Below are 20204 nucleotides of genomic sequence, written 5' to 3'. Positions count from 1 at the left end.
GGTTCCATACAAATAAATGGTATTTTTATCATTATGATTATGGTTATTTCTAAAATCTCCTGAGAACCAGACAGCTCTGCTTTTCTCTTAAAGATGGAAAGACCAAAAGTTAAAGTCAAAAAGAATTGCCTGAGCGGGTGATGCACTCATGAAGGTTCTTTTCGGCAGAAGCAACAAAGGCATTTCCTGACCAGTGCCATGCAACCTTCTAAAGCGTGAACTCTTTGTTTGCGGACACGCTGTTTGCTGCCATCCAAGCTCAACAACTGGAGGGAAGAAGCAACAGATGTTGGGCGACTGGCCAATTCCTCTAGGAGCTGCCACAGTCCATGGCATAAAAACAGTGATTTCTAAACAGAGAAAGATCACAATCGGATGAAAGACAAGATCTCCCGATGTGCTCCGTGGCAAAAATGTCCTTTGTTAAACACAAAAGGTCATCTGAGGAACAGCCAACGGACGACTAATGAGCAGAGCAAACAGGAAAATTTTGGAAGGAAAAAGCGACCAAGGACAGAACTTTAAATTGGTCAGTTTTGAATGATTTCTTTTCCACCACGCTACATAAAAGGTTTTTTTGTAGAAACCATGAGGTCATTGTTTTCCAGCGTCTTCACTATAGGAAACAGCTGTGGGGGACTACACAAACAGAGAACACTGTCCCATTTAGCAGCCCTCATTGTGACAAGTGTATAGATGGGGACAGGAAAAATCCATCAAGCCACACAATGATAACAAGCGGCTGAGTCAAACTCAAACCTTTAAGCCTACATAAAGGAAGATGTAAAACAACTCACTCAGGACAAGCATTTGTATTGGTACGTCTGTACCGATTTAAGGGAGATTTCCATGTTCAGGCCAGATCAGCTCCTTTCTAAATGGGTCACCCCAAATTTAAATGATTCACTTCACATAGTGCCAACCTGATATCTGACAGACATTCAACAAATATAGTAACAACAACAAGGCTTGTCCAGGGCTCTCATGTTCAAACACCACGGGGCCTAAAACCAAATGCATCCACCCACCTCCACTTTCCCTCTGTGCTTCCAATCGAGGGGGGCGCCATCCCAAGACACTCGGTTTCAAAACCTCCAACTTATCATCTCATTTTAGTCACTCTTCACATAAAGCTGCCAAAAGCTGTCAGTTCTGCTTCAAATACACATTTTGCATTATGTCCAAAAGTCACAATGGAATACTACTCAGCCATAAAAAAGAACAACATAATGCCATTTGTGGTAACATGGATGGAACTAGGGACCCTCATAATGAGTGAAATAAGTCAGAAAGAGAAAGACAAATACCATATGATATCACTTATAACTGGAATCTAATATACAGCACAAATGAACTTTTCCATAGAAAAGAAAATCATGGACTTGGAGAACAGACTTGTGGCTGCCTGGGAGGAGAGGAAGGGAGTAGGAGGGATCGGGAGCTTGGAGTTAACGGATGCAAACTACTGCTCCTGGAATGGATGTACAATGAGATCCTGCTGTGTAGCACTGAGAACTATGTCTAGATACTTACACAACAATGGGAGGAAAAAGTATGTATACATGTATGTGTAACTTGGTCCCCATGCTGTACAGCAGGGGGAAAAAAAAAAAGTCAGAGGAGGAGTTCCCTTTGTGGCTCAGCAGTTAACGAACCCAACCAGGATCCATTAGGATGCAGGTTCAATCTCTGGCCTCACTCGGTGGGTTAAGGATCACAGTGTTGCCAGGAACTGTGGTGTAGGTTGCAGATATAGCTCCGATCTGACGATCTGATGTTGCTGTGGCTGTGGTGTAGGCCAGTGGCTACAGCTCCGATTCGACCCCTAGCCTGGGAACCTCCATATGCTGCAGGAGTGGCCCTAGAAAAGGCAAAAAGACAAAAAGACAAAAAAAAAAAAAAAAAAGATTGGTTCCTGAAATGTGACAACATGGTTTTATTTTATTTTTTTCTTTTTATGGCCACACCTGCAGCATATGGAAGTTCCCAGGTTAGGGGTCGAATCAGAGCTGCAGCTAAGGCCACAGCCACAGCCACGGCAACACCAGATCGGAGCCACATCTGTGACCTATGCAGCAACGCCAGATCCTTAACCCACTGAGGGAGACCAGAGGATCAAACCTGCATCCTCCCAGAGACAATGTCAGGTCTGATGAGCCACAACAGGAACTTCTTTTCTGCCCTGGTTTTAATCATCCCTAATATTATAGAACAAAAATTAATGTTTCAGAGTGAGGGGAAAAAAGAGCATGAAAAGAACAAACAATAACAACACCATGTGGTACCACTAAAAGTACTGATGGAACAAAACACAAAATTCAGAAATAGACTACAAGACTCTAAACATGGAGAAGAAGGCTTTTATAAATAAGCAGGGTGATAACAATAATAATAAGGCTGGGGTAACAATACCAGCCAACACTCACTTGGCACTGATAGTGTGCCAAGCCCTCAGCCAAGTTTTTCTCTTATTTGTTTTTAAAATGACAAATTGAGATAGATACAGTCTTATCCCCATTTTACAGATGAAGACACTAAACCCAGAGAGTTAAGTGCCCAAGGTGCCATGGCTAATAGTGGCCCAGCAAGGACTGGAACACAGGCTGTCTGGCTCGGCAGCTGCAGCTCGGATTGAACCCCTAGCCTCAGGGGAACTTACATATGCCATGTGTGCAGCCCTAGAAAAGCAGAAAATATATATATACATACACACGAAGTAACATAACTACAAGAGGCAAGGGACTGAGAGAAATAGCCACACCAAATGTATCAAGGCTCAACGAAGCTGTTACTTTAGACACATCTGCAGTCTATGAAGAGCTATTCTAAAGTTTTTTTAAAAGAAAAGAAGCTTCAAAATCCCAAGAGACTCCATGACTAAGTGGGATTTACTTCTGGAATGAAAAGAGGTTCAAAATACGCAAATCAATCAATGTGATATACCATACTGAACAGAACGAAAGAAAAATACAGGATCATCTCCACTGATACAGAAAAAGCACTTGACAAAATTCAGCATTCGTTCATGATAAACTCAACCAACGAGGAACAGATAAAAACTTCCTCAATCTGATACAGGCCCTATCTGAAAAGGCCACAGCTAACATCATACTCAATGATGAAAAAGTGAACGTTTTCCCCCCAAGGTCAAGAAACAAGACAAGGATGCCCACTTTCACCATGTCAGAAGTTCTAGACAGAACAACTAGGCAAGAAAGGGGAAGGCGAGGGGTGGGTAGGTGAGGATAAATTAAGGGTTTGGGATTAGCAGATACAAACTACTATATATACAATAAACAACAAGGTCCTACTGTGTAGCACAGAGACCTATATTCAATATCTTGTAATGGAAAAAAATATGAAAAAGAGTACGTGTGTGTGTGTGTGTGTGTGTGTGTGTACACATGCATACACACTGAGTCACTTTTCTGTACACCAAAAACTAACACGACATTGTAAACCAACTATAAACCAATTTCTTATTTTTAAAAAAGTACCCTAACTATAAAGATGGATTTAAAATTATCTCTATTTGCAAATGCCATGACCCTATGTGTAGAAAACTCTGATGATTCGCACGCGCACACACATACACACACACACACACAACTGCTAAAGCTAATAACGAATTCAGCAAACTGCAGGGTACAATATCCATATACAAAAATCAGCTGCATGTCTATATACTAGCAAAGAAAAATCCAAAAAGGAAATTAAGAAAACAGGTCCATTTACAACAGCAGCAAAAAGAATAAAATACTTAAGGACTAAATTTTATGAAGAAGGTGAAAATCCTGTAAACTGAAAACTGCAAAACTTAACCAAAGGAAACTAAAGACAACATAAATATGTAAAAAGACACCCCATGTTCATGGATTGGAAGACTTCCTATCGCTATGATGACAACTCTACCCAAAGCAATCTACAGATTTCGGTGCAATCCCTATGAAAATCTTCATAGCATTTTTTTTTGCAGAAAGAAAAACCTATTCTAAAATTCGTATGGAATACGAGGGACTACAGAACTAAAACAATCCTGCAAAAGAAGAACAAATTTGGAGGACCCAAACTCCCTGATTTCAAAAAAACTTACTACACAGTGACAGTATTCAAAACAGTGTGGTACTGAAACAAAGAAAGGCATATAGGTCAACGGAACAGAATAAAGCGCCCAGAAGTAACAGATATATAGTACTATAAATAGATAAACAACAAGGACCTCCTGTATAGCACAGGGAACTGTATTCAATATCTTATAATAACCTATAAGGGAAAAGAATCTTAAAAGAAAACAAATACAAAAGATATGTAGAAGAGTTACCATGGTGGCTCAGCAGTAATGAACTAGACTAGCATCCATGAGGATACCGGTTTAATCGGTGGCCCCAGTCAGTGGGTTAAGTGAGCTGTGGTGCAGGTCGCAGATGCAGCTCGGATCCTGCATTGCTGTGGCTGTGGCGTAGGCCAGCAGCTGCAGCTCTGATTTGACCCCTAGCCTGGGAACTTCATATGCCGTGGGGGTGGCCCTAAAAAGACAAAAAAAGAAAAGAAAAGAAAAATAAACATCATCTGGAGTGCCCGTTGTGGCTCAGCAGTTAACGAATCCGACTAGGAACCATGAGATTGCGGGTTCACTCCCTGGCCGTGTTCAGTGGGTTAAGGATCCAGTGTTGCTGTGGCTGTGGTGCAGGCCGGCAGCTGCAGCTCTGATTAGACCCCTAGCCTGGGAACTTCCATTTGCCACGGGTGTGGCCCTAAAAAAAGACAAAAAGACCAAAAACAAATAAATAAATAGACATCATCTCCTGACTTCTCAATAAAAAATTAAATATATTTATGTCCCATTAAAAAAAAAAATATATATATATAGCTATATAACTGAATGACCTTGTTATACTCCTTGAACAAATCAACTATACTTCAATTTGGAAGAAAAAAAAAAAGACCCAGAAGTAAATCCTTACACATGCAGTCAACTGATTTTTGATGAGGCACCAAGACCATTCAATCAAGAAAGAATAACAGTGCTAGGAAAACTAAATATCCACACGCAAAAGAATTTAGTTGTAACCTTACCTTACACCATATGCAAAAGTTAATTCAAAATGGATCAAAGACCTAAATATAAGAGCTAAAACTATAAAGTCTTTAGTAGAAAGCATAGAGGGAAAACTTCCAATCCATGACATTGGATTTGGCAATGATTTCTTTGATAAGTCACCAAAAGCACAGGCAACAGAAGAAGAAAACAGATAAATTGGATTTCATCAAAATTAAAAATACTGGGAGTTCCCACTGTGGCACGGTGGGTTAAGAATTGGACTGCAGTGGTTAACAAATCCGACTAGGAACCATGAGGTTGCAGGTTCGGTCCCTGCCCTTGCTCAGTGGGTTAACGATCCGGCGTTGCCGTGAGCTGTGGTGTAGGTTGCAGACTCGGCTCGGATCCCGCGTTGCTGTGGCTCTGGCGTAGGCTGGCAGCTACAGCTCCGATTCGATCCCTAGCCTGGGAACCTCCATATGCCGCGGGAGCGGCCCAAGAAATGGCAAAAAGACAAAAAAAAAAAAAAAAAAAAAAAAAAAAAAAGAATTGGACTGCAGCGGCTCAGGTCGCTATTGAGGCATGGGTTCAATCCCCAGTCCTGTGCAGTAGGTCAAAGGATCTAGCGTTGCTGCAGATGTGGAATAGGTCAAAGCTATGGCTGGAATTCAATCCCTGGTCTGGGAACTCCCATATGCCACAGGTACAGCCACAAAAAAAAAAAAAAAAAAAAAAAATTTGTACATCAAAGGAGAGTTATCAACAACAACCCATGGGAGAAAATACTTACTAACCATATATCTGATAAGGGATTCATATCCAGAATAAAGAACTCTTACAACTCAGCAACAAAAAAAAATCCAATTCAAAAACAAGGAAAGTACTTGGATAAACATTTCTACAAAGAAGATATACGAATGGCCGATGAGCACTTGAAAAGATTGTCCAAGTCATTATTAAGTCACTAATGACTAATGAACAATGACCATTACTCAAGAGAGAATAGTCATTAGAGAAATGCAAGCCAAAATCACAACGAGATAACACTTCACACAGCAGGATGGTTATTATCAAAAAAAGAAAAAAAAAAAGGAAAATAACAAGTGTTGCCAAGGATATGGAGAAACTGGAACACTAATGCATTGCTGATGGTAACGTAGAATGGTGCCACCACTGAGGAAAATTGAGTTTTTCAGAAAATTAAACACAGAATTAGTATATGATCCATAACTACTGGAAACAAGGACACACTTAGATACTTGTAAGCTTATGTCCATAGCATCATTACTCACAAGAGCCAAAAAGCAGAATCAGACAACTTAACTGGTTGTCCACCAAGAGATGAATGGATAGGAGTTCCCGTCGTGGCTCAGTCGTTAACGAATCCGACTAGGAACCATGAGGTTGCAGGTTCGATCCCCGGCCTTGCTTAGTGGGTTAAGGATCTGGCGTTGCTGTGACCTGTGGTGTAGGTTGCAGACGTGGCTCAGATCCCCACGTTAGTATGGCCCTGGCATAGGCCAGCGGCTACAGCTCTGATTCGACCCCTAGCCTGGGAACCTTCATATGCCGAGGGAGTGGCCCAAGAAATGACAAAAAGACAAAAACAAACAAAAAAAAAGAGATGGATGGATAAATAAAATATAGTATATACATATAACAGAATAGTATTCAGCCATAAAAAATGAAATTCTGCTACATGCTTCAACATGGATGAATACTGAGAACATTATTCTAAATGACAGAAACCAGACACAAAAGGATTGTGTAGCGTATTGTGTAATTGTATTTACGTGGGGTGCCTAGAATAGGCAAATTCAGAGGGACAGAAAGTAGAACCCAGGACACCAGGGACTAGAAGGGAGCGACTGCTTAATGCATACAGAGCTCCTGTTTGGGATGATGAAAAAGTTCTGGAAACGGACAGTGGCTGATGGTGGCACAACATTCTGAATGTCACAGTCCAAATAGTCAGTTGTACTCAAAAGCAACTAAAATGGTAAATTTTATGTAACATGTATTTTACCACAACAAAAACAAAAACAAATTGGGAAAAAATGCCAAGAGACAAATGAGCAAAGAATAAATACAAACTGACAATAACAAAGTTGAATTATAAAGTCCAAAAAAATCGGGGAGTTCCCGTCGTGGCGCAGTGGTTAACGAATCCGACTAGGAACCATGAGGTTGTGGGTTCGGTCCCTGCTCTTGCTCAGTGGGTTAACGATCCGGCGTTGCCGTGAGCTGTGGTGTGAGTTGCAGACGCGGCTCGGATCCTGCGTTGTTGTGGCTCTGGTGTAGGCCGGTGGCTGCAGTTCTGATTCGACCCCTAGCCTGGGAACCTTCATATGCCGCGGGAGCGGCCCAAGAAATAGCAAAAAGACCAAAAAAAAATAAATAAATAAAGTCCAAGTCATTCTACAAATGGGTTGTGAGCATCCACCACGCACCATTCACTGGGCTGGGTGACGTCGGTGATCAAACTAGCAGCTCTGTAACTTTCGTAATGTCAAAAAAATGTTCCTAAGCTTTTGATGCTCTGAGAACATGTCTAGATGTTTGTCCTAAATAAATATCATGACAAAGCAAAAAGCTGTACACATGATTCACAATCATTATAATAAAGAAGAAAGTGGGAGGAAATCGCCCAATAAGAGGACTCGATGATTAAATTATCCTTTAGCAATATGATACCATATTTTATTATACATTAAACAGTATTATGAGTACTATTTAGAAACATGGAAAAATGTTTTATAAATCACATGAAAAAAAATCATAGTCCAAATAGTCTGACCAGGATGACAGCAACGTAAAAAATACGCAATATATATGGACAAGTACAAAACTGTAAAGTGATGGCAGGTTTTTTGTTTTGTGTTGTTTTTTTGCCATTTCTTGGGCCGCTCCTGCGGTATATGGAGGTTCCCAGGCTACGGGTCGAATCAGAGCTGTAGCTGCCAGCCTACACCAGAGCCACAGCAATTTGGGATCCGAGCCGAGTCCACAACCTACACCACAGCTCACGGCAACGCCAGATCCTCAACCCACTGAGCAAGGCCAGGGATCGAACCCACAACCTCATGGTTCCCAATCAGATTCGTTAACCACTGAGCCATGACGGGAACTCCCGTGATGGCAGTTTAAGCAATGTGTTCTGTAGAGTGACAGCATGAATGTTCTCATCACGCTGCCCAGAGTTCACGTTGAGGCTCTGCCCCTCCAAAGGTGCAAAGAACCAAACTAGATCAAATCAAAATAACAGACTTAGTGCTAGTTTATGTTGCTGGTTAGACCTTGGAATGGGGGTTTCACAGCAAATAAAAATCTCTAGCCAAAACTCTATCCTACACAATTGAACACTTTCCTCCATGAGTTACCATGGGAACCTTGGATATAACATGTCTCAAGCAGAATTTAGCACATCTGAAAAGTTCTATGCTGCCTCAGTTTCCCAAATGTGATCAGCTCAAAGAAGCTCAGATTGTTCTGTTCTCCCTGAATCCCTCCCCCGAGTTCTGTCCCCACCCTCTCTCATCATCACCCCATCTCTCCTCAAAGTCCCTGGCCTCTGAGTGATCATTGTTTTAAAAAATAAATAAAAGAAAAAGACAATCCTACCATAAGCCTGTATGAAATTCTTTGGTGGCTGCCCTCACAAGATGCTATTCTCTGACACGACACCCAAGCACCAAGGTCAGGGATCTAATCCCACCCAAAGCATCACTCAGGAACCTCCTCCCTGTTCTACACCCTCCAGCACCACCTTGCCCCTTCTGCTCCAACTACCTGGACCTTGAAATTTTTTTGAATAATCCACATTTGAGGTTCCAAGCCTTTGCGCTTGATGGGTTTTCTGCCCTGGAAAGGCCTTTCTCACCTCTCCCCTAGAGGATTCCTACCAAATCCTTCAAGACAGGTATCACCCTCCAGCACCCCCCAACAACCCTCCTCTTTCCCCCCACCCCCATCAGATCGCCTCTCCCTTAGATTTGCCAGGCCCTCTTGTGCAGGCCTCCATCACAGCACTCAGCCTACCCGATGGCAACCACTTGTCACCCCAGCCTTCCCTTCCGCACCCTGAATTCCGTAAGGACACGGACCAGCTCACTCATCTCCACGTTCCCGGTGCCTCCCAAGAAAAGACCAGCATGAGAAAGGTGCTCAGTAAATCTGTGGACTTAATGAATCATGCCTACAAAATACCAACCTGAATTTGATTCTCAAAAGGAATAAACTGATGTTTCCGCAGCTCTACACAATATTCAGAGCCAATGGCAGGAGGTCAGCCTGAAGAAGCTGCGTTTCATGACTCTGCTTTCCTGGTTCGCCACCCTTCTCTCTGACTGCACCTTTAACTATTCCAACAAGTCCCACCCATCCTGTCCTCTTATTTATTTATGTATTTGTTTGGCTTTTGTCTTCTGCCTTTTTGGGGCCACTCCTGCGGCATATGGAGGTTCCCAGGCAAGGGGTCTCGTCAGAGCTGTTGCTGCCAGCCTATGCCACAGCCACAGCAAAGCGGGATCCGAGCCAAGTCTGCAACTTATCCTATTTCCAACTGTCTATTAGACTCCTTCCATATTCCTTGACCCCCAGCCCCCCATGTTCAAACTAAACTCACAATCTTCCCAGCCCCTTGCACCCCTTCCGACTGCTCCATCTCTATCAGATAGCCCTTATTTTCTCCATCACCCAGTCGGAAACCTCCGTGTTGCCTTCCCCTCTCCAGCCTTTGGAGTGTCCTTAATGACGTCCAGATGTCTCCAGATGGCTCTTTACTTCCTTTTCGAGTCTTACCTGTGACTGCCCTCTCCCGGCAGGTACTTTCTGCTCCATCTGATTCCTTTCTGCTCACCATCAGACACACTTTTCTAAAACATCTTTTTCCAGCAAATCAGCATCTGCACAGCTCAAGAAGCTTCCACTGAATCACTACTGATTGCAGCCTCAAGGCTAAACTGCTGTGACAGATTTTCAAGGCCACCCATAATTTGTCCCCTCTCATGTCAGCCATCTACGTTTATTTCCCCTTCTCTCCAAATCTGTGGTTCTCAACCAGGGGCAATGTATTCCCCCCAACCTGCCCCCCTACCAATACACACCCACCCGGAGACACTTGACAATGTCTGGAGACAGGTTTGGTGATCGTGGCTGGGGTGGGGGAAGGGGAGCACTATCGGCATCTAGTGGGACATGGAGGACAGGGACACTGCTCAACACACTACAACGCCAAGACAGCCCCCCACAACAAAGACTCATCTGGCCAATGATGCCAGCTATGTCTGCAGTGCTAAGGTTAAAAAGACTGATCCAAATCCAGTCTTCACAGCAGGCAGCCCTGAACCTAGACAATGTGCCATCGCTATGCCTTTGCTTAGAAGATTTCCACTACAGTCTGGAATGGTGCCTCTTTGCCTTAACAATCCAAGCCTTATTTATCTTCAAATCCCATTCTAAGCCATATCCCATAGCTTGAAATGCCACCTCAAGACCAACGACTCCCAGATCTTTATCTCTAGCCAGTCACAATCGTCTGAACTACAAACTCCCTCATCCAGCTGCCTGCGAGCAATCTCGAGAGTGTCCTATTTAACACATCTGAAACTGAACTCTTTCCTTCTTTCTCTTTTCTTTTTCTTTTTTTTGTCTTTCTAGGGCATATGGAGGTTCCCAGGCTAGGGATCGAAGAGGAGCTGCAGCTGCTGACCTACACCACAACCACAGCGATGCGAGGTCTGAGCTGTGTATGCAGCCTACACCACAGCTCACGTCAACGCCGGATCCTTAACCCACTGAGAGGCCAGGGCTCGAACACACATCCTCATGGATACTAGTCCGGTTCGTTACCACTGAGCCATGATGGGAACTCCTGAGACTGAACTCTTGATTCCCCCGAACCTGCTGCTCAAGTCCCTGCACAGCAGCAGTAATCACCCTGTGGCGCAAAACGAACATCTGGGCGCCATTCGGGCTGCTTCCCTTTGCCTCAGTGCTTCCCCAAAATCAATCCTTTCGCAAATGCCGTCTAGTCTACCTCCAGACAGATCTCGCATCCTTCTGCTTCTCCATCCCATCCCACCCCCATCCACCGCCTCTTTCACCTGGCCTATCGCAAAGCCTCCTAAGCGGCCTCCCTGCTTCCAGTCTATATTCGCTCTTCGGCACTCCCAACCGGAACATTACATGGCCATGAGCTCAGGCCAGAGCTCTGCTTAAAACCCACAACAGCTCCCCACTGCTCTCGGAATCCTATCTAAACCCTCATCATGGCCTACGAGGGGGTCCAATACAACCCAGCCTCTGCCTTCCTGGCTCCTTTTCCAGCCTCATCTATCCCAGGCTCCTCGGAGCTCTCTAAACCACGAAAGAGGCCTGTCGGACCTTCAGAAGTACCCCAGCCTCGCTCCCTGCAGAGCGGTCTGATTATCTTTTATCCCCCCGTCAGATCTGAGCCACGTCTTCGACCTACACCACAGCTCGCGAATACTGGATCCTTAACCCACCAGATCCTTAACCCACCGAGCGAGGCCAGGGATCGAACCCCAGTCCTCATGGATGCCAGTCAGATTCGTTTCCTCTATGCCACGACGGGAACGCCAACGCTTACCATTTTAAATTACACATGTATCAGTGGGTGTTTTTGTGTTTGTTTTTTTTTGTTTTTTTTTATCTTTTTGTCTTTTGTTGTTGTTGTTGTTGTTGCTATCTCTTGGGCTGCTCCCGCGGCATATGGAGGTTCCCAGGCTAGGGGTTGAATCGGAGCTGTAGCCACCGGCCTACGCCAGAGCCACAGCAACGCAGGATCCGAGCCGCGTCTGCAACCTACATCACAGCTCACGGCAACGCCAGATCCTCAACCCACTGAGCAAGGGCAGGGACCGAACCCGCAACCTCATGGTTCCTAGTCGGATTCGTTAACCACTGCACCACGACGGGAACTCCTCAGTGTGTGTTTTTGAATACCTGCCTCCCCCTTCACAATACAAGTTCCAGGAAGGAATGGACCACATGACCTCATTTTTTTTTTTTTTTTTTTTTTTTTTACATTACCCTACCATTTGGTTTACCCGTGTAGACCCCATGACTAGAACAGCATGGGGCATGGAGTCGGGAGCTCCATAGAGTCATAAATTTGTAGCAGCTTCGCAAAGAATGGATGACTCTTCTACATATACCACAGCTCACAATGATTTTATCCTTCGCTGAACTCCCCTTGAACCTTCCTGGTCAATACAATTTTTAAAAAACTTCCCTGGAGTTCCCGTCATGGCGCAGTGGTTAACGAATCTGACTAGGAACCATGAGGTTGAGGGTTCGATCCCTGGCCTTGCTCAGTGGGTTGAGGATCTGGCGTTGCCGTGAGCTGTGGTGTAGGTTGCAGACGCGGCTCGGATCCTGCATTGCTGTGGCTCTGGCGTAGGCTGGCGGCTACAGCTCCGAGTGGACCCCATAGGCCGAGGGAGTGGCCTCAGAAAAGGCAAAAAGACAAAAAAGAAAGAAAAAGAAAACTGAAGAACAAGAGAGTCACTAGTAGGAGGAAGCACATGTCAGAGGCGGGGTCCTTGCATGCAGCAAGGATGGGTCAGAGTCTTTTGCTAGGCAACCTGGCAAGGTGTGTCAACAGTGTAACTGCACTCCCTCTGCCCCGGCAACACGGCATCTACAACTTGCTCCTTAAAAAAGGACGCTTGATATATGATATACAATGCACGTGGAAGAACTGGCTGCAGTGGCTAAAAACTTTATACAACTGAAACATCCATCAGTGGGCTTCTCTACAGCAATTAAAAAAGGAGGAGCTGGAGTTCCTGCCCCTTGTGGCTCAGCGGGTTAAGCATCTGACTAGTATCCATGAGGATGCGGGTTCGATCGCTGGCCTCGCTCAGTGTATTAAGATCTGGTGTTGCTACAAGTTCCAGCATAGGTTGCAGACGTGGCTCGGGTCTGGCCTTGCTGTGGCTGTGATGCAGGCCGGCAGCTGCAGCTCTGATTCAACCCCTAGCCTGGGAACTTCATATGCTGCCAGTGCAGCCCTAAAAAGAAAAAAAAAAAGAAAAAAAAGAAAGAATGAGATGGACTTGGACGTTTTTAACCAAAAAACAATGGAAGCTGTGCTAATTGTGATATATTTTCAAGTCCAGGGAAGGGCCACAGGGAAAAGCAAGTTACAGACTTCTATGGGGAATAGGAGCACATCAGGGTAAAAGATGTGTTTATATGTGCATTTGAATGGTCTGAAAGGATACCTTTTTAGGGAAGATTTCCAAAAGTGCCTAGTCTTGGGAGCAACAGCACATATATAAAGCTAGCTGCAACTGACCGAACCGCAACCTTAGACCGGAGGAAAAATGCTACTGTTTCAGCACATCCTCTCTGCCTGTTTTATGTTGAGACCTGTGGTTTCAGCGGTTGTACTAACACTGATAAGGCGACCACAGATCCAGGGCTCAGTGAGTGCATCAGCACTGCAGGGGACAGAGGGAGAGGTCAGAACTGGCTCTGCTCCCTCAGTCTCTAGTCAGCAGGTGAACCTCAGTTTCCTTATCCAGAAAGGTGGAGGACCACTCACATCTCACCCAAGTCCCCTTCCAAGTCTAAAATCCTTTGGGTTTTTGTTTGTTTGTTTCTTTTTGCTTTTTTTAGGCTCGAACCCGAGGTATATGGAAGTCCCCAGGCTAGGGGTCAAATCAGAGCTGTGGCTGCCGGCCGAAGCCACAGCCACAGCAACGCAGGGTCAGAGCCACATCTTCGACCTGCACCACAGCTCACTGGATCCTTAACCCACTGAGCAGGGCCAGGGATCGAACCCGCATCTTCATGGATACCAGTCATGTTCGTTTCTGCATGACGGGAACTCCCAAAGTCTAAAATCTGATGATTCTCTCATCATCCGTCTCCTTCAGAGATTTGGAGCATCGCTAAAACAAAAGTGACAGCAGGGAACTAACTAGGAAGAAATATACTATTTAATACTCGGTCACAAACTTCAATGTGACCAAGACAATTTCATTTTTTTCCCTACTTTTCAACTGAATTCGAGGGACACCCTAAAGTCATATTACTCCCTGGGAATCACTGTGACACATCAATGTACTAAACAGCTTCATACAAACCAGAAAAACTTTTCTCATACATCTGCAGCATCAAATCAGAGCTTCCCAGCATGACAAAGTAAGGTGTGAAACCGAGCCAGTGGAAGCCCCTGATCGCAAGCTTATCTGCCACTACTCACTTAAACATGTATATTCCCTTTGTAACCCAAGAACACTAATAAATAAGCACCACCAGGCACCAGGGTTCAAGGGGGAAAATATGGGAGAGAAAATTTGATGTAGCAATTATTTTTTGTTAAACTGCAAATTTGGAAAGCATTCCTACAGTTCCTCTTTTTTTTTTTTTTTTCTTTGTAGGGCTGCAGGTGCAGCATATGGAAATTCCCAGGCACTAGGGGTTGAATTGGAGCTGCAGCTGTCAGCCTCCACCACAGCCACAGCCACTCATGCTCCAAGCTGCGTCTGCGACCTACACCACAGCTCACAGCAACGCCCAGATCCCCAATCCACTGAGGGAGGCCAAAGATGGAACCCACGTCCTCATGGATGCTAGTCGGGTTTGCTAACTGCTGAGCCACAACGGGAACTCCCCCTACAGTTCTTTTATCAGTAGATCACTCTATCCACTCGTTCTTTGGAAGCCCAATTTGAAAACCGCTGCTATAAAACCTATCCTGGTTACTTCAAAGATCACCATTCATCTTGTACCTACTGCAGAAGGGCACTGAGTGCTAGAAATCAGAGAGCACCCACCCGAACCTGGAGCACCCACGCTAGCATCCTATTAAAGTGAGGACAATAAGCTTGTGTTAAAACAGCATATTGAGCATGCAGGCTTCAAAATGATTTATTTACTCTCACAGTTTGACTAAGAAAGTGATCCAAGGATCCTGCCAATGAAGGCCAACTTTTACTCTAGTGCTGCAGCAAACACAGAGGGAAGAAAAGAAAAAAGTAACCATCTAAAGGCTGGGAGAGTAAGGAAAACGTCCACTAAGGGCGCACAAAACATTTCTCTTAACAGTTTCTCAACCTCAGCACTGCTGCCATTTTTGGCTGGATAATCCTTCTTGGGGGGATGCTGCCCTTTATAACACTTAGCCCCATCCCTGGACTCTCCCCACTAAGTTGCCAGGCGCATACCCCGCACCCCAGCTGGGACACCCAAGTATGTGCCTCCAGACGTCACCAAATGTCCCCGAGAGGGGCAGGGGTTGGGGAGGGAAAAAGTGCCTTGGTTGAGAACCATGACTCTAAGCGCGGGAGAAAAACTTCCATGCAGAAAGAGGGAAAGATCTAAGTAGCAGCTGCGGAAGTTCCTCAAAGCTTACAAAGGTTGGACCGGTCACACCATTGCATTCAGACAACAAAAACTCAACCTGAACAGTCGACCGTGACCCGGCTCCTCCACAACCAAAACTCCGTTGGTCTGGCAAGCTCCTGACACCGAAAGCAGGAGAGAATTCTAACTGAAAAATCTTACAAACGAAACTCTGAGTACCTTAGGGAAGTTTTAAGACCATCAGAACACATCTGGAGACACACGGAATGCTTTTCAAGACGGGGCAAATTTTCTCAAGAGGGCACAGTGGTTTCAACTCCTCCACCAAGTGCCAGTGGCCGCCTGGAGCCCAAAACTCAACAGGATTCCGAAGAGAAGAGTCTCTGCGTCAAATAACAATGTGTCTGCCACCACCAGGTCAGGGGGAGCGTGGCGCCCCCTGTGCCAGCATCCACTTTCTTGGTGTTCGACCTCCTTTGCGCTTCACAGGCAGGACCAGGGTCTTGCCCAAGATGAGAGTGCCCGGCACGCAGGAGGGGAGGCACTTTGTGGGGCTGCCTACAAGGCCATCCCCTCCTTTACCCATAGCTTCTGGTAAGGCAGGAAAACCCACATGCTACCTTCCTGCCTCCCGGGCGGCCAGAAGTGCTCGAGGGACATGAGTGTCGTGAGTGAGACAGGTGTCAGCAGAAGCCTGTTGAGGGGGCTTCTGAGAGAACTTGTATCTCCCTGATGATCTCCAGCCTAGACTGGGTAGAATGTCCTGAGGCACAGCCAAGGACAACAGAAATGGACGGGGTCCTAGGGGGCCTAGAAAGCCCCTGCGCCTCCAGGAACCATCTCCCTCCAGACTTCCGACAGGGGAGTTAATTCAACAGCTTTATTGCTGAAGGCACCATCAAGAAAGAGGGCTGCCTCGTTCTGGTACCAAACGCACGCCTAACAGACTCAGTAAAACTTCCAAAGATGGGAGGTGAATGAATGAATGAATGCAAAGTGAAATCTACCAAAGGTTCGGGAAGAGGCCGTTTTTTAAAAACAAAAGCCTCCAAGAAGAATCTGTTCAACTCTGCCAAAGCATGACTGTACATCAGTCTCTGCTTTTCTAGATTTACTGACCCCTTTCTGTTACAGCCTTTTAAGGGATTAAAAAAAAAAAAAAAAAAAAAAAAAAGTGAACACAAGCTCTTAAAAAGCAATGGACACGTCCACATAGAAAAATGCTGTAGAAATGGCTTTTCACATTTTGGAAAAGAAGAGAAAACCAACCTTCACCCACAGGGCTCTGACCTTGAAAAGCGTGCAACTGCTGGGGCTACTTTCAGGGACGGACACACATAAAGGAAAAAGAAAAAGCCTAAGAGGAGCTGGCTGGCTGCCACTCTCTCCTACTTCTTAGTTTGATATCTCTGACATGAATCGTCTCTTCTTCCCAGCTCTTATCCCAGGTAAGGGTTTCCATTCACATTTCCAAGATCGAGCAGCAACCATTTTTTTTTTTAATTGTTGAGAAAAACAGGGTAAAACAACATACATCATATAAATAAAAGCTAAGTAAGATGGATTAAGAGGGGAGGAGCAGAGCTTGACAATGCTGTTCCGGTCCTCAAGCGAGTGCCGATTCCTTAAACAGCTTAGCATTTAATATTTTAATCAAAACATTTACTCTTACTAAAATGTGTACTTTATTTTATTTATTTATTTATTTTTGTCTTTTTGCCTTTTCTAGGGCTGCACCTGCGGCACATGGAGGTTCCCAGGCTAGGGGTCTCATCGGAGCTGTAGCCACCGGCCTATGCCACCATCACAGCCACGCGGGATCCGAGCCGCCTCTGCAACCTACACCACAGCTCACAGCAACACCGGATCCTCAACCCACGGAGCAAGGCCAAGGATCGAACCCGCAACCTCGTGGTTCCTAGTCAGATTTGTTAACCACTGAGCCATGACGGGAACCAAAACACGTGTACTTTAGGAAAAAAAAAAAAAAACTTCACAGCATCAATGGAAAGCCAGCACCAGCTGCCATAAATAGAAGACAAATGCAAAAATAAATCCAACGAAAACATAAATGCTAGCTACTGTTGCTTATTTGAGTCTCTAAACTTGAGCCTTGTTTTCCCTTTTTTTGGTTGTTTGTTTTTAAAAAAAAAAAAAAAAAAAGAAAGAAAGAAAGAAAGGTGAGAGGGTGAGCAAGAGGTGTTAAAGACAGGCTACCATCAAGCTGAGACTTCCTCTTGGGCAGAAGCAGAAAGAGAGTGGAAAAGGAATGAACTTTTTTACTGTGTGACTTCATTCTATTGAATTCTATTTATATCTATTTCCCACCTAAAAGTATCCCTCAAACAATCTGAAATCATCTTCCCCTTCTGCTGGAATAAGAGCCCATTTCCCTAGCCCAGCCTGAACAATCCCACACCATCTGGCCCCAGCCCCCCACTCACACTCAGCTTTCACCTCTCTCACATTTGCAAGAACCCAAGAGCCACATCTAGCCCACTGCCTATTTCTGTATGGTCCACGAGCGAAGAATGATTTGTAGAGATGAGTACTTGTCATCGATTTGAAGAAAGGGACCATTAATTTTGAACTCCAATTAAGCTAAATATTCTCCTCTCCAAAAAAAAAGGAGTCCCATTCTTCTCATTCCTAGACCTGTATTACCAAATATCGTGCACAATTACTGTAATACATGTTAGGCAATAAAAATGTGCAGAAATGTGTTTTTCTCTTGTTATTTCAAGTACCTACACAATATCCTCAAGTTTTGCATTTCTGACCAGCAGAGCCTAAAACATTTGCTATCTGGCCCTTTACAGAAGGTATTTGCCCATCCCAGAGGGACACTGCTGGTGTCCCTTCTCGGGTGGGCCACACTGTCCTTAAACTTGGGAGCTGCGTCCCCCTGAGCTCCTCAGGGCTGGCTCTCCCTGGGGTTACTCAAGTCTCAGAATGTCACCTGCTCCAAGAAGTCACCCTAACCCTCCCCCTTCCCATTTAAAGTCCCCTGCTGGCACATAAATCACATCACCAAGCTTTACTTTCTTCAAACCACTACCTAACATTACCTCCGTTAACTTATTAAAGTTTCCACCAATTAAAAATAAAGATGGCAAATACTCACAGTACTACACACAATGAGAAGCATTTTACGTACTAGGTTGAAACCTGTAAAAGTGCCAATCTGGGAGTTCCCATCCTGGCTCAGTAGTTAACGAATCTGACTGGGAACCATGAGGTTGCAGGTTTGATCCCTGGCCTTGCTCAGTGGGTTAAGGATCCGGTGTTGCTGTGGGTAGGTCGCAGACGCAGCTCCGCATTGGACCCCTAGCCTGGGAACCTCCATGTGCCGGGGGAGCGACCCTAGAAAAGGCAAAAAGACCAAAAAAAAAAAAAAAAAAAGTGCCAATCTGTACGTCAGGATGGTCAAAAATGGGTAACTTCACAGCGTTCAACCCAACACAGCAACTTGTTAGCGGCTCCCAGCCACCTATGAGGTAGGTGCCAGATGAGGAAACTGTGGCACAGAAAGATCGAGCGACCTGCCCGAGGTCACACCTCCAGTAACAAGGATTCGAACCCAAGCTCAATATTCCCACCCCCAACAATGTTAGCTCCAGGAAGGCGGATGGTCTCGTCTATGGTCCCATCTCTCCCCTGTGCCCATCACGGCGCCCGGCACGCAACAAGCCCTTAACACGCGATGAATGAATGAATGAATGACTCTTCCTTAAGATCCGCGCCATCTGCCTGGCAGCGCGGCCCACACCCCTTTCTCCAGGCAACCAGTGCTTTCAGTCCGCCGGCCGCGACCACAGCGGGGAAGGATGCTCCGGGCAGGCGGGTGCCCAAGCCTCACCTTGAAGTCGCGGCTGTGCTGTGGGGTGTACTCCAGGGTCCACAGGGCCCGCACCAGGTGCGCCAGCTGCTCGGTGACCTCGCCCTGGCCCTGCGAGCCGCGGCCCGCGGGCTGCTCGGGGTCAGGCGAGGGCTCGGGCCGCCCCGCCCGGTACTGGCCGAGCGCCAGGTACTCGGCGAAGAGCTCGGTGTTGCTGAGACACTGCAGCGTGGCGTTCATGAAGCACGTGTTGCCGTGGTTCCGGAGCCCCGCCACCCCGGGCACCGGCTCCGCGGCGCTGGCGGGCGGTGCGGGCGAGGCGGGCGGCGGCGGGCACGGCGGCGGCGTGGGCGCGGCGGCCGGCCCCGGCGGGAAGCAGCTGCGGAGGCCGCCGCGGTCCGGGGCGGCGCCCTCGGAGCTAAGGTGCGAGAGCGTGGACAGCGTCTTGAGGACGCGGCTCATGAAGCTGCCCACCGAGCGCGCCGACGAGGGCGACGAGGGCGCGGTCGGCCCGGGGCCCCCAGCGCCGCTGCCGCCGCCGCCCGCGCGGCCGCTCCGGAACAGCCGCTTGCTGAAGGAGCGCTTCTCCTTCCCGCCCGCCGCCGCCACCGCCGGCGGCGGCGGCGGCCCGGACCCGGGCGCCGTTACCTTGGACATGGCGATGGCCGCCGACGCTCATCACCGCGCCCGCCCGCCCGGCCCGCGGCTCCGCCACGGCCGCCGCCGCATCCCGCCGCGCCTCGCCTCACCGGGCCGGGGGGCTAAACACCCCACACACCTCAGAGCGCCGCCAAGTCGGCGAGCGAGCGAGCAAGCTAGCCGCTGCCGGCTGGGCTGGCGGGCGAGCGCGAGATCCGCCCAGCTGGGCCGTTCACGTGACCCGCCTCCCGGCGCCGCCCGCCCGGCGCTGAAGCCGTCTCAGCCGCCATGTTGGCTACGGGAACGGAGCCTTCTTTCCAGCCGGACGCGATGACTAGTGGCTCCGGG

At 46.8% G+C, this 20204-nt stretch overlaps 1 protein-coding gene across 1 annotated transcript in view; it reads right to left on the bottom strand.

Moving 5' to 3' along the window:
- The window catches only part of USP31 (ubiquitin specific peptidase 31), an 86592-nt gene extending 66636 nt beyond the window's left edge, over positions 1 to 19956 (bottom strand). Inside the window, exon 1 of the mRNA XM_021086476.1 lies at positions 19239 to 19956. Within this exon, the coding sequence (XP_020942135.1) occupies positions 19239 to 19874 (636 nt within the window). The 5' untranslated portion in view covers positions 19875 to 19956. The remainder of the gene's footprint in view (positions 1 to 19238) is intronic.

The sequence above is a fragment of the Sus scrofa genome, chromosome 3 (assembly GCF_000003025.6).
Source record: "Sus scrofa isolate TJ Tabasco breed Duroc chromosome 3, Sscrofa11.1, whole genome shotgun sequence".
In the NCBI taxonomy this organism is placed as follows: domain Eukaryota; kingdom Metazoa; phylum Chordata; class Mammalia; order Artiodactyla; family Suidae; genus Sus; species Sus scrofa.
Note: the sequence above shows the minus strand (reverse complement) of the source record. Positions and strands in the feature narration are given on the sequence as shown.